General features: G+C 43.4%; 1 protein-coding gene across 1 annotated transcript in view; it reads left to right on the forward strand.

The window, feature by feature from the left end:
• Positions 1–13,734, forward strand: part of MARF1 (meiosis regulator and mRNA stability factor 1) — a 2,255,654-nt gene that overhangs the window by 244,436 nt on the left and 1,997,484 nt on the right. Inside the window, exon 5 of the mRNA XM_044088896.1 lies at positions 6,919–7,145. Coding sequence (XP_043944831.1) covers positions 6,919–7,145 — 227 coding nt within the window. The remainder of the gene's footprint in view (positions 1–6,918; positions 7,146–13,734) is intronic.

Below are 13,734 nucleotides of genomic sequence, written 5' to 3' on the forward strand. Positions count from 1 at the left end.
TTCTTTTTAGTTGCGAAAAAGACAGGGGACTGGAGAATTCTCCTGGATCTCAGCAAGTTAAACAGGTCAGTAAAGAAGACCAAGTTCCGGATGGTGACACTGCAGTCCATTCTACCCTTTTTGGGTCAGGGCGATTGGATGTGCTCTCTCGATCTCCAGGACGCATACTACCATATAAAAATGGGCAGGCAGTCCAGGATTCATTTACACTTCCGGCTGGGAGCCAGTCATTACCAGTTGAGAGCTGTGCCCTTTGGTCTCGCCACACCCCCCAGGGTGTTCACCAAATGCATGGTAGTAGTGACGGCTCACTGTAGACGTTTGGGATTCCAGGTGTTTCCTTATCTAGATGACTGGCTCCTCACTGCCACCACCGAGCATCATCTCTTAAGGGCCAGGAACCACACGATTCACACTTGTGCACATCTAGGAATCACAATAAATTACAGAAAATCTGCCTTGTTGCCGCCTGTGTATTACTTTCATAGGCGCTCAACTAAATACAAGGGACATGATAGCCAAGCTCCTACAAGAAAAAGGTGCTTGTCAGTCATCGTCTGGTCTCTCTTCTCTTGTCAAAGTCAAAGGTTCAGGCACAGTTAGTCCTAAAGGTCTTGGGTTTGATGACGGCTGCCATTACTCTAGTCCCACTAGCTCATTACCATATGAGGATTTTGCAATGTCTCCTCTTCACTCAGTGGTCTTTTTAGGATCTACCAATGTCACACATGATCTTAATCACGGATGCTTGCAAGAAAGATCTACAGTGGTGGCTCCATTTTCCCCTAGTCACTCTAGGCAGACCCATTGTAGCCCCTCATCTGGTAGCCACAGTGATCATGGATCCTTCCCAGATAGGGTGGGTTGGCATTATCTGAGACATTGTCCAAGGAACTTGGCAACCTGATGAGTACCATTTGCACATCAGTGTCCTGGAGATGCGGTGTAATTAGCTTTGCAAGCACTTCAAGACGCTCTTCATTCGGGCTATATAGCAATTCAGACAGACAACCTGTCAGTAGTGTGGTACATCAACAAACAGGGTTGAACCAAATCTTACTCCTTGTGTCGGGAGGCCCTTCTAGTATGGCAATTGGCGATTTCCTCTCAGCGTTTTCTGGTTACAGCGCACATCCTGGGGAAGTCCAATGTGATAGCGGACAAGTTCAGCAGGGCAATTCTCATGCACCACGAGTGGTCTCTGAAACAAGATGTGGCAGATATGATCTTCTGCAGATGGGGCCAGCCATGCTCCGATCTTTTTGCCTCACACCAAAACAACAAATGCACAGATATTTTGCCCTAGTTCCCCCACTGGGACGGTCACCCAGAGATGCACTTAATCACGATTGGCCCCCCCGGGATTCTTTGCCTTCCCCCCCCTTTCCTCTAATTCCAGATGTTCTTCAGAAAGCAAAGTTGAGTTGCAAGCTGATCCTCATTGCCCCTTACTGGCCTCATCAGATCTGGTTCCTGTTCCTTTGGCATTACCTGCAAGAAGAGCCTTAGAATCTGGACCCCGTTCCAGATCTCCTGACACATCAGTCAGGTGCTCTTCATCCCTCCATTCAAACTCTCAGGCTGACAGCTTGGTTTCTCCACTTCCAGTCCTAGCCAGCTTCCGGATATCTCACCTATGGTTCAACATATTTTAGTCTCTTCTCACAAACCAACTACTAGAAAACTTTACGCTAATAAATGGAAGAGGTTCTCTTTCTGGCAAAACAACTTTTACAGCACCAATTTCAAAAATGTTGGACTTTCCTGGCTGAAACCTTTGAGAGAGGAGCAGCGACTGCTACGATTCGAGTTCAGCTGGCTGCTGTTTCCAATTTTCACGTTGGTTTTATGGATTCTAACGTCATGTCCCACAAGCTATGTAGGGCCTTTTTAAAAGGTGCTGTTACTATTAAGGCCTCTCATCCGAGAACCTCTTCATCCTTGTGATTTAAATTTAGTACTAGCGGCTCTAATCCTACCTCTCTTTGAACCAGCCGCTGCTTGTCCTCTTAAATTCTTATCATGGAAGACCCTTTTCCTGATTACAATTACATCGGCTAGACGGGTTTCCGAGTTACAGGCACTTTCCATCCACCCTCCTTATTTGATTTTTCACAAGGATAGAGTATCTCTGAGAACAAATCCTTCCTTTTTACCGCAAGTCTGTTCAGAATATAATTTGGATCAGTTCATTGAACTCTATTCTTCCCAAATTATGGCAACAAGGCAGAGTATAAGCTACATCAGTTGGTTGTCCACAGGCAGTTACGATTTGATCTTCAAAGAACCAAGGACATCAGAAAATCAGATCAGCTCTTAGTATCCTCCTCAGAGTAAGCAAGACTCACCAGTTTCCAAAGTGACCTTGTAAAAATGACTTTCCAATACTATTACTTACGCTTATGAGTCTCTGAATGTGTCTTTCCTGAGAAAAGTAAGGGGTCACTCCACTAGGTCCTTGGCTACATCCATAGCTTTTCAAGCCAAGCTTCCATTAGATAATATTTGTGTGGCCAGCAACATGGACTACTCCCCATACCTTCATTAATCATTACAAAGTAGATATGGCCTCTCAGAACAGGGCATCTTTTCGTTCCACAGTTCTGAAGTCCGTTTTCCAGTGTGCCACCCAGGATTTAGGTGCTGTGGACGCTGTTGCAACCAGAAAGAAGGAAGGTGAGATGGACAACATAACATAAAGAAGTTATTTTCTTACCATAACGTTCCATGTTTGTTGTCCTTTATCTTGCCTTCCTTTTTGCATCCCTCCCTCCTTCCCCCATCCTGGATGATTGAGAGGAATTTCCTTTTTTGGCTGTTTTGGCTGAGTTTCCTTTGTTTTTCCACAATTGGTATAGTCCTGGTCACCTTTGTTATTCTGTTGTTTTGTACAAGGAAGCAGTATTGTTTAGTTACCTCCTTTATTTGGTCATTTATAGTTCTCCTATCTAGTGGTTAGTTCTCACAAGCGAGATCTGGGTAGCTACCGATAAGCATGCTGGGATAAGGGGTTAGGACTCTTCGAGCTTTACAAGTGGCAGAGTCGGAGCCGAGATTGGCTCCGAACCCAACCAGAAAGAGGGAAGGCAAGGTAAAGGAGAACAAACGTGGAACGTTATGGTAAGAACATACCTTTTTTTTTAATTTCATCATGGTTTGGTGTTTCCTACATTTTAACGCCACTCTGGGACTATTTACGGGTTTTTGAATATTTTTAGATGTAATTTCCGAGTCTGACCACATGGGGTCTGGCATGTTGAAATAATTCTGATTGTTTAGTCTGCCCCATAATGCAGTGCGCGTGTCTCAAAAAAATTGTCATGTATGCCTATTTCTTCCTGAAGCTCCTGTCACTGCATTGATTTTACACGTATACACTGCTGTCTTTCAGTCAGTTTTAAGTAACATTTCATGTCATTCAATGACTACTTAAAACACAAACAGTACAAATGCCGCAGAAACGACTTTCAAACTGCTTTTTACTGCTGCTTCTTTATAGAATGATTAAACTGCAGTCTTTTGTGACGCCTGAATTGTACTACTTTGACTCATCTCCCATACCCCTTCACCCGTAACTGTCAAAGTACTAAGGGTAATTTGAGCTGTTTCCACCTGTCATTGACGGTCCACAGCAGGAGACTTGACTCATGTACTGTTTCCGTGTTCTAGCTTTTACTTTCTGTATGGGTAGGGAAAGGACCAGGCAGCTGTGACATCACAGCATGGGTGGGTTTGTAGGAAGGATGTGAAAATGTCAGTTTCGGGAAAGGATTGGCCAGAAAACAACCTGTATTTATAGGTGGTGTTGACATAAATGAATTGGAGACTGCAGCAAGCTTTAACAGGGCAGGACAAAAGTTTTTTGAAAGTGAAACCACCACAGTAGAGTAAGGTACTGTTCTAGTGAATAAAAACAGTAGATTTAAAATATTTTACATGCTGTATTGTTTATTCATAGCAGGGACAGTAAATAGGGAGAAAAGGGACAGAGAAGTTGAGCATGTAATAACAGTCCCATTGTTGTCCTTTAGAACTGACTTCCCTAATTGTCCAAGCTTTGCAAGCCTGGAAATTACATTGGTTTACACAGGGAAGTAAGACAGGACCTGAAACTCACAAAATATAGCTTAAACATATTGTGTTCATTTCCATTCCTTTTTCAGGAGCTTTTCTTAGATAGTGCACAACATATGCAGGAAACTTATGCAAGAGGCACTGCAAACAGTTTTTACTGAAGGTTTTCAAATTTCTTAGTATTTCTCATTATCTTGGTCTTTAGTGAATAGGACTGAAGCAAGAAAAGCTGGGGCTGACTGTGCTTTCATCAGCTTTGTCTTCACGGTGCTTTATCAGCAAGAAAGACATTAAGGAAAGAAGGTCACATTAGCATGTTTGTTCCCATCAGGACATTAATCACAGCCATAGTTAAGCTTTTCACCAGTTAATACTGTATTCCCTTCTTGAAAGCCTAGCAGTCTGGGAGAATAAGGCTAAATTATGCAGTAGACTAGTCATCAAGCCTTTGCAAACTTTTAAGTGTAAGTTGTGAGGCAGTCTTCCTGCCCTTTAGTACGATTTCTCCACCTAAGGAATCGAAAATGTCAACATTTGTAGGAGGCACATTCTCCTCTCAATAGTATTGCACTTCCTCTCTGTTTTTCCTGTTCATGTGAAGCATAGTCATGTTGAACATTTGATCACTGTAGTGGTATAAGCTATTTGGGTCCCATCCCTCATCAAAGGACCAGTGCTCTAACTCTCAGGACTCCACCAGCATCTCCACTCCTTAGTGACAGGTGTCCACTGCTCCCTTATGTATGGGAAGAAATCTGTATGGTGGACAGAATATATAGCTGAATAAGGGAGTCCACTTCAGAATAGTGACTGGGTCCCATGTGCTGACTTTCCCCATTAGTACCATGTGGGGAAGCCCATTTGGGGGATTATTTGAAGGTTCACATATTTAGGACAAGTGAATGTGCAGGAGGCACATAAGCATAAAATTAAATGGCAGTGATATTTTGGCATCAGGACTTTAAGGTTCATATGGCAACCAGGCCCTCTTGTTATAAAAACAGTAATGGTCCTGTGAAATGTAAGCAAACAAGGTGGGACAACACTTATCTAATCACCCAAACTTTGTGTACTCTGGGCATCAGTTCAAAGAGTCTGTACTGCATCTAAACTGTGACTAATATAGTAGTTGTGTTGGGAACTTATCTCATTTGCAGATGTTGGAATAAGTCCACAGTTTGGCTAGTTTCTGCCTGCATCCCCTCTCATGACCAGAGCCCTTGGGTTGGGATGCGTACCCTATTCTCCCTTCCACCACTTTCTCCAGATGTTCTCTTTCTGAACCCCTTGGCACCATATTGGACCTGCACTGGACAGATTGTGCTCTGGATATTTGGGAATTGGCTTGCAGTCCTGAGCCCAGAAAGACCTGATGGCAATGGCATCATAGGGTTTATACCACAGACATCAGAACATTGGAAGGAATGGAGTTTGCTGGGTCAGAGGAGGGAAGGTGGGTGCTCCTATATTTGGTCTGGCCTTTGGACTTCTGGAGGCGGAAATCCCAGGTCTCCATACTACAGCTGTGAATTTGCTCAAGCATTTATACACAACTTCCTAACATAGTTGGTCTTAAGTAGAATTCACATGACCTCCATAAATAGACCCACTGCTGGGTTGCTTGGATATGTAGGTATTGAAAGAGATTCCTGCTGTCTGTTACAGACTTTTATCTGTCTGTAGCTGGGTCAAGATGCCTTGGTATGCCATTCTTTAAACTAGTCTTGTATATTTCCTTGTGACTTCAGGTATTGGTGCAGAACTGATGACCTTTCTAGTGTAGTAGTAGTAGTAGTCGTTGGTAACCTGGATCATACCACCAACTTGTTGGCCTAACAGTCCAAATCTTGTGGTCTTAGCATTTCAGCAGTCATATTTAAGCTTTTCCTCCATATTTGTATGTTCAACAAGTTGAGATATGAAGTTTACAAATTTCACCTGGAACCAATTCTCCAGTGTATTAGTTTTCTGCTATAGCAAAAATATGACATCCTGTTAAAAATAAATTATTGTAGTATCTGCAACATCCTTTTTCTTTTTAGTCATTACATGTGAGTGTGTCACATTAATCTTTCAAAGTTCTTCAAGTTAGGCTAATGAAATTCCCCATGGCTGGAGTAAAGACAGTCACACAATCTCCCTGGCACCTTTCTTTTACCACATTAACTGCTATCACAGCCACAAATGTTTAGATATTTTAAAAGCTAATTGTTTCTTTTGACTTTCTTCGAGGTTGCGTAATCTGTATCTGCTTTAAACCAGTGTAAACTAAACATTTTTATTCATACAGTAGAACCACGGAGCAGGTGGAAAAATGCTCTTCCCTGTGAAACGGTGTGAGATCTCCCCCCTCTCCCTTTTTGGCATCCCTTTTAGTCCTGCTTTATATCCCACATTCTTGTGGTATGGTTTTACTGTGTGTGTGTGTGTGTGTGTGTGTGTGTGTGTGTGTGTGTGTGTGTGTGTGTGTGTGTAAAACTGGAGTTAAATAATTTGCAAGAAATGGAAAACAGTATTGAGTTGCAATCTGCAGATGCCTTTTCTTTCTGCATCATTCATTATTGCTTGTTTGGTTAGCTTTGTAATATTCATGCTGCTGGTCATTCTCAAAGTAGTTTGTATTAAAGAATTTACAGTCTGTGCTGTCATTCCATACGTGTTCATGAGTTTGTTTCACTTTTTGTCTTCTAGCCCCCTTATTGTCTGAAAATGAAAAAATTGAAGTGTAATAGTCTGTTGTAGTACATTAAAATGCTAGTGGAAAGTCTTCAGTGTTGCAGTATTTTGTCCTCTTTAATACTTGTGCTACTTGCCTGGTTCAGCTTAATATTGATGTTTTTGCAGGGTCTGTTGACACCAGTGTTGCTGGACAGTTGCAAGAAAACTTGCCTCCCATTGGGGTGTTTTGGGACATTGAAAACTGTTCAGTACCAAGTGGACGATCTGCAGTAGCAGTAGTACAGAGAATCCGTGAAAAGTTTTTCCATGGACATAGAGAAGCAGAATTTATCTGTGTTTGTGACATCAGTAAAGAGAACAAGGAAGTTATCCAGGAACTGAACAACTGTCAAGTAAGTGCCATTTGTGTGATTTAGAGTAAAGTTGTATACTTTCCAGATCAGCTTATGAATGGAGAGGTCATGTAACCATGTTTTCAGGATTCTTCATTTGGGTGTATAGATTGGCTTTTGTGCACTCAGTCTAGTTTACTTTCTCTAGTTGAGTGATCCTTAAAATACTACTTTTGTTTTCATCATCTTGGTTGTTTTTAGTCTGACAAATAATGACATGGCAGAAATGATGCTATTTGTGATAAGGATTCAGAGATGAAACTTCTGTGATAAGCAGATTAAATGCAACAGGACAAGCTGTCTGGTTTCGCCATATTCTGCATCATAGCTGAAGGTTTTCATGCCTTGCTGCTGTACTTCTTGGCTGGTGCGAGTAGCTGTAGTGGCGATCTGTAAGATGGGGTGCAGATATTGAAACAATCAACAGTGCACATGGCTTGTATATATGCAGTGATTGCTTTGACATCAGAGAAGTGGTGATGAAACTCCATTAGCCGCTGCCTCAGTATTAAGTTTGTCTTTGCAAACTAGTTGTAAAATAACCTCTGGTCTGGAATGTACAAGTCATCAGTCTTCGTGCAGTCATTAGTTTGAGCCTAGACATGCACTGGCATTATCTCTCATGTTCAAGAGAAGTAGAAATGCCAGTATTTCGTGTTTGGTGTGCATGGAGGCAAGGATGGAGAAGCTGCATGTCTGCTGTGCTTTCACATGACTGTGTGATTCAAGAGTCATAGTGAAGGGGGTTGGTATGAGACTAAAGAACAATGAGAAGGGAAGGGTTTTGGAAGCCAGATGTTCTTCGTCTTCCATTGCTGCAGTCCTGACTATTGGGTATAGTCCGCGTCCAGTCGGCCCGAATACCAGAGTATAAGGCTGACGTCGGTCAGAGCGCATTAGACTGACGTCAATACGTCAGGGTACTAATGCGCATGACCGACGTCATATCCTCAGTCTTTTTTGCCGCATGGTCCGATGCAGAAGCAGTTTTGCGAGTGCAGGTTGGCGTACTGAAATATTTCCGAAACCGGAGTTTCAGACCGAAACAGAGTTGGCTAAGTACCCCGTTGGGGAACATTTTAGTTTTTTCTTGCCTCAGTATTTTACCGGATGTCAGAAAAAGTGAATAACTGTATTTCTTGTGGGAAACAGATACCTCATAGGGATTATCATACCTTGTGTATACCTTGTTTAGGGCCTGAGCACGACGTTGTTGGTTGCCGCTCTTGTGCTAGGTTTAACAAACGCACTATTAAGAGGAGGTTAGACTGTGCCAGGTTAGTGTTTGGGAAGCGTTGTAATTATAAAATGCCGTCGGATGCTCCGGCATCCGCTTCCTCCAAGAAGCGCAAGGATAAAACAGTGAAGCCTAGGGTTGAGGAACCGGCAGTCCCGGACGTCGGTTCTTTAGAAGGCTCAGTGGAGCCGGAGGTTTTGCCAGGAGTGTCTATGGAGTCCCAGGCAGAAACTATACTCTTACAGGATGTGCCTTCTCAGGAGGTAGGCCAGGCTGAGGGGGCTTCTCAGGTGACTGTTCTTCCCTCTCTTCCCAAGGTAGTTAGGGCCTCTCCTTCTGTTGCCAAAACTTCTTTGAGAGGTAGGCCTTCTACAGCTTCAGTGGGGGCTTCTCCTAGCATTTCGGGTTCTGTACCTAAGAAACATATGCTTAAAATGGCAGAAGATTTGATTACTATGATTAGGGGTTCTATGCCCCGCCTGATAAGAGGCCTAGGGTGGAACCGGAGTTTGATAGTTTTGAACAGTGTTCAGAGGCTTCAGAATCTTCTGTGGAAGATTTACAGGAGTATCCTACTTATTCTGATTCTGATGTGGATGATTCCACTCCTACAGCGTCTCCACCTGAGGATTTCTCATTTTCAGAGACTTTGCATTCCATGAGGGAGCACTTTAAATGGGAAGGCCAGGATTACTCTGACTCCAGGAAAAGGCTTAGGGAGTTCTTGTTTTACCCCAGCATAGGCCTTTAGCTATTCCTCCTGTGTTGAATGTGGTGGAAGATGTTTTGCAGAGGCTTCCCTGAACCCTGACTCTTTGCCTCCTGCTCCTGTTAAGCCTGATAGGTATTATAGGGTGCCCGAAGCTCATAAATATTTGTTTAAGAGTCCTAGGGCGGACCCAGAAACTATTTCTCAAGGGCCTAAGGGTGTAAAGGCTTCTGTGGTTAAAAATCCTGTTCCCACTGATAAAGAGGCAAGGGCTTTGGATAGGTGGGGAAAGAAAGTGTATACTTCTTCCACTCTAGCCATGAGAGCTTTGAATTGTCAGTTTCACATGCTAAAATATCAGAATTATCTCCTTTCACAATTGAAATCTAAGGTGGATGCTTTGGCGGAAGGTATTGAGTGTAAAGAGTTGCTGGATTTGGTTCATGTGTCTGAACAAGTGGGTAAGCATTCTTTGCAATGTGGTTTTGATGCTGTACAGGCCTCCTCGAGGGTGGCTGCTACCAGTTCTGTTCTTCGCAGGCATGCATGGTTGAAGGATCAGAATTTAGCTGAGCATGTTAAGACAAGGATTTTGGATGCTCCTTTACAGTCTGATGTGTTGTTTGGTTCGCCTGTGGAAGCAGTTTTAAAGAAAATGGAGGACAAAGCTAAGTCTATGCAAACTGTTAAAGATTTTTGCAGGTGCAGCCAACGAAGTTTAGTAGAAATTGGCCTGCTAAGGGGTGGACATATCCTGCTTATGATTCTCAGTCTAGGGGTAGGTCTAGACGTGGTAGGGGCAGGGCTCAAGGTTCTTTTAGGCCTAGAACAGGGAGTTCACCTGCTCAGACTTCTGGTGAGGGCAGGGGTCAGTCCTTTCGTAAACAGACCCAATGACCTGTTTTTCAGCTGCCAGCAGATTCACGCTTGGCAGCTCCTTTGGGAGGAAGACTGTCTCTTTTCAAAGAAAATTGGGATCTAATTACTCAAGACAAATGGGTGTTGGATATCATTCACCACGGTTACAGATTTTATTTCCATACAATGCCCCATTTCAAAGGCATGCCAGACGTTCCTCCTCTACAAAGAAAAGAGGCTCACAAGCAAGTTTTGCAGTTACTTCACATAGGGGCCATTCAGCCAGTCCCTGTATCAGAAAGGGGCCTAGGATTTTATTCTCGCCTGTTCCTTGTACCAAAGAAGGGGAACACGTGGAGACCAATTTTGGATTTATCTCTCCTCAACACGTTTTTGGACATTCCCAAGTTCAAGATGTTGACGTTACAACAGCTTTTACCTCTGCTGGGCAAAGATCACTGGATGGTAACTTTAGATCTCAAGGAAGCTTACCTTCATGTGCCTATAAGGCTAAGTTGCAGGAAGTATCTGCGGTTTCGGGCTGGAAATTCTCATTATCAGTTCTCTGCATTGCCCTTTGGCTTATCTACTGCTCAGAGTATTCACAAAGGTTCTGGCTCCAGTGATAGCTTACTTCAGGCTTCAAGGAATTCAAATCTATCCTTACTTGGACGACTGCCTGATTCTGGCTCAAGAAAAGGAAGACCTTCTACAGCATCTGGAATATGTTATAGCAGTGCTAAGATGCCTAGGGTATTCTGTGAACGAAATAAAGTCCAGTCTAGTACCCTCTCAAGACATGTGCTTTCTGGGTGTGAGACTGAATACAGCAGCCCAGATGGCCTTTTTAACCCCGGACAAACAAAAGAGTCTGTCACGTTACTTCCATCAACTATCTCATCAGTCCGTGCTGACTGCAAGGACAGTCCTTCAAGCATTAGGGTTCATGGCATCTTGTATTCTGGTGCTTCCCAATGCCAAACTGCATATGAGGAAGCTACAATGGTATCTCAAAATGTATGGACACAGCACTGCCAGGATTTGGACACTGTCATTCAAATAATACCTTGCCTTCAAAAGAATTCTTGTGGTGGGCTCAGGAATGTCACCTAAACAAGGGACTCTCTGTGACCCGGCCAGAGGCAAGTCAGATTTTAACGACAGATGCCTCGGACATTGCTTGGGGAGCTCATCTAAATGGAAAGTGGATACAAGACAAGTGGCCTGCCAGACTACAGCATCTACATATCAACATGAAGGAGATGTTAGCAGTCCAGTTTGCATTAATGGCTTTCAAGGAGTTACTTCTTCCAGGGCAGGTGTTGATTCTAACAGACAACACAACTGTCATGTGGTACATCAACAAGCAGGGGGAACACATTCTTATCCTCTATGCAGGCAAGCAATGATTTTATGGGAGACTGCGCTAAGCTTGCAACTAACTCTTCAGGCAAGGTTTCTGCCAGGAGCACAGAACTCCTTAGCAGATGTGTTAAGCAGACAAATCATGGATCCCCACGAGTGGAAACTGGATCTTCATGTATTTCAGAAACTGACAGTGTCATGGGGAACTCCAGACATAGATCTGTTCGCTTCTCCACTAAACCACCAGCTGCCAAAGTATTGCACAAAGGGGTTTCATCACACAGCTTGGAAAGTGGATGCTCTGTCTTTCAGTTGGAAAAACCTTCATGTGTATGCCTTTCCACCTCTACCTCTTCTTCCAAAGGTACTATTAAAGGTCAGACAAGACAGGCCAAGGATGATTTTGATAGCTCCAGATTGGCCTCGGCAACACTGGTACCCACTACTACGGAGTCTGGTAAAGAAGCCTCCATGGCCTTTACCTCTGATTCCTCATCTGTTATCTCAGCAGGACGGTCATCTGCTCAATGTCAAGCTTCACTCTCTTCATCTAACAGCCTGGCATATTCTGTGTTGAAACACAGTAGGTCTCACCTTCCTCAACAAGTTTTAAATGTGATTATGGAAGCTAGAAGACCTAGTACAAGGAGAGTGTACGCAGAAAAATGGAAGAGATTTTTATTTTGGAGTACAGCAAAGAATTTGGAGATTTCAGAGCCTAATTTGAGTGTGGCTCTTCAATATCTTACTGAATTATTGGACAAAGGTTTGTCCTTCTCTTCCATAAAGATTCATGCTGCAGCAATTTCAGCTCACTATGATTGTGACCCACCTTTGTTTTCGCATCCTTTGTTCAAGCAGTTTCTTAGAGGGGCAAAGAATATAAGACCCCCACGAGAGCTCCTACTCCTGCTTGGGATCTCAATTTTGTGTTGGAAAAACTTACTCTACAACCTTTTGAGCCTGCAGCTACTGCTGAATTGAAATATTTGTCATGGAAGACTGCTTTTCTGTTGGCTATTACTTCTGCAAGAAGGGTGTCTGAGTTGCAGGCCCTTATGGCAGTAGAGCCCTTTTGATTTTCCATAAGGATAGGGTATCATTACGTACTAATCCTTCTTTTATGCCTAAGGTGGTTTCTAGTGTGGCTTTAAACCAAACTATTCATTTGCCTACGTTTTTGCAGATCCTCAAAATAAAGGGGAAAAGATTTTGCACACTTTAGATGTACACAGGCAATTGCGTTATTATTTAAGCAGGACTAAGGATTTTAGGCAGTCTCAGCAGTTGTTTGTTTCTTTTGCTTTGAGTTCTCAGGGCAAGCCTGTGTCAAAACAAACTATTTCTAGGTGGATTGGCTTTTGCATTGCATTTTGTTATTCCCATCATGGCAAGGAGATTCCAGCTGGGATTAGGCCTCATTCCACTAGGGCTACTGCCACTTCTACAGCATTTCTAAGGGGGGTGGCAACTAAGGATATTCTGGAAGCAGCTACTTGGAGTTCAGTGCATACTTTCTCTAGGCATTATCACCTTCCTATCTACTCTAAGTCTAGGGCTGGTTTTGCCACAGCTGTTTTACAAGGCATGTTGTGAGCTCCTACTTCTTTATGATTTGCCAGCCTCCCTTACCTCTGCTTTGGGATTCTACCCAATAGTCAGGACTGCAGCAATGGAAGACGAAGAACATAGTACAGTTTTGTACCTACCATAAATGTAGATGTTCGAGGATTCCATTGCTGCAGTCCAATTTACCCTCCCTCCTTCCCCTCTGTATTTAGGGGTGGTTGTGTAGGTGTGTTTACATGCTTATATTTTTGTATATATATGGTTGTATATATTGTGCATGTTTTTGGTGCAGGTTGTTTTGGGACTTGTCTTTTTAGGGTCTTCTGACATCTGGGGCAAGAAAAGACTGAGGATATGACGTCGGTCATGCGCATTAGTACCCTGACGTACTGACGTCAGTCTAATGCGCTCTGACCGACGTCAGCCTTATACTCTGGTATTCGGGCCGACTGGACGCGGACTATACCCAATAGTCAGGACTGCAGCAATGGAATCCTCGAACATCTACATTTATGGTAGGTACAAAACTGTACTTTACTGGATGTTCTTCGTGTTTCACTGTTGCAGTCATCACATTTGGGTTATCTGCCTGGAGGTAGCCCTCAGCCAGCCTGAACACCAGTGTCTTTGGATTTCTGCGTTGGATGCTGTCGCTTCTTCCTTGATGTCAGGTCGTCAGGGGTATAAAACATGCAGCCTACACCATTACATCAGTCTTTCTTGCCGTGCGGTGCCCGAAGCAGAAGCAATTCGCAAGTGCCGGTCGGCCGACTCCTGAAATTTTCATTTTCGTGTTTCAGACACAAAGTCTTCAAAAAAAGCTAAATACCCCATTGGGGATCCTTTTTCTT

This window comes from Protopterus annectens, chromosome 12.part0 (assembly GCF_019279795.1).
Source record: "Protopterus annectens isolate FY-2018-M chromosome 12.part0, PAN1.0, whole genome shotgun sequence".
Lineage (NCBI taxonomy): Eukaryota > Metazoa > Chordata > Ceratodontiformes > Protopteridae > Protopterus > Protopterus annectens.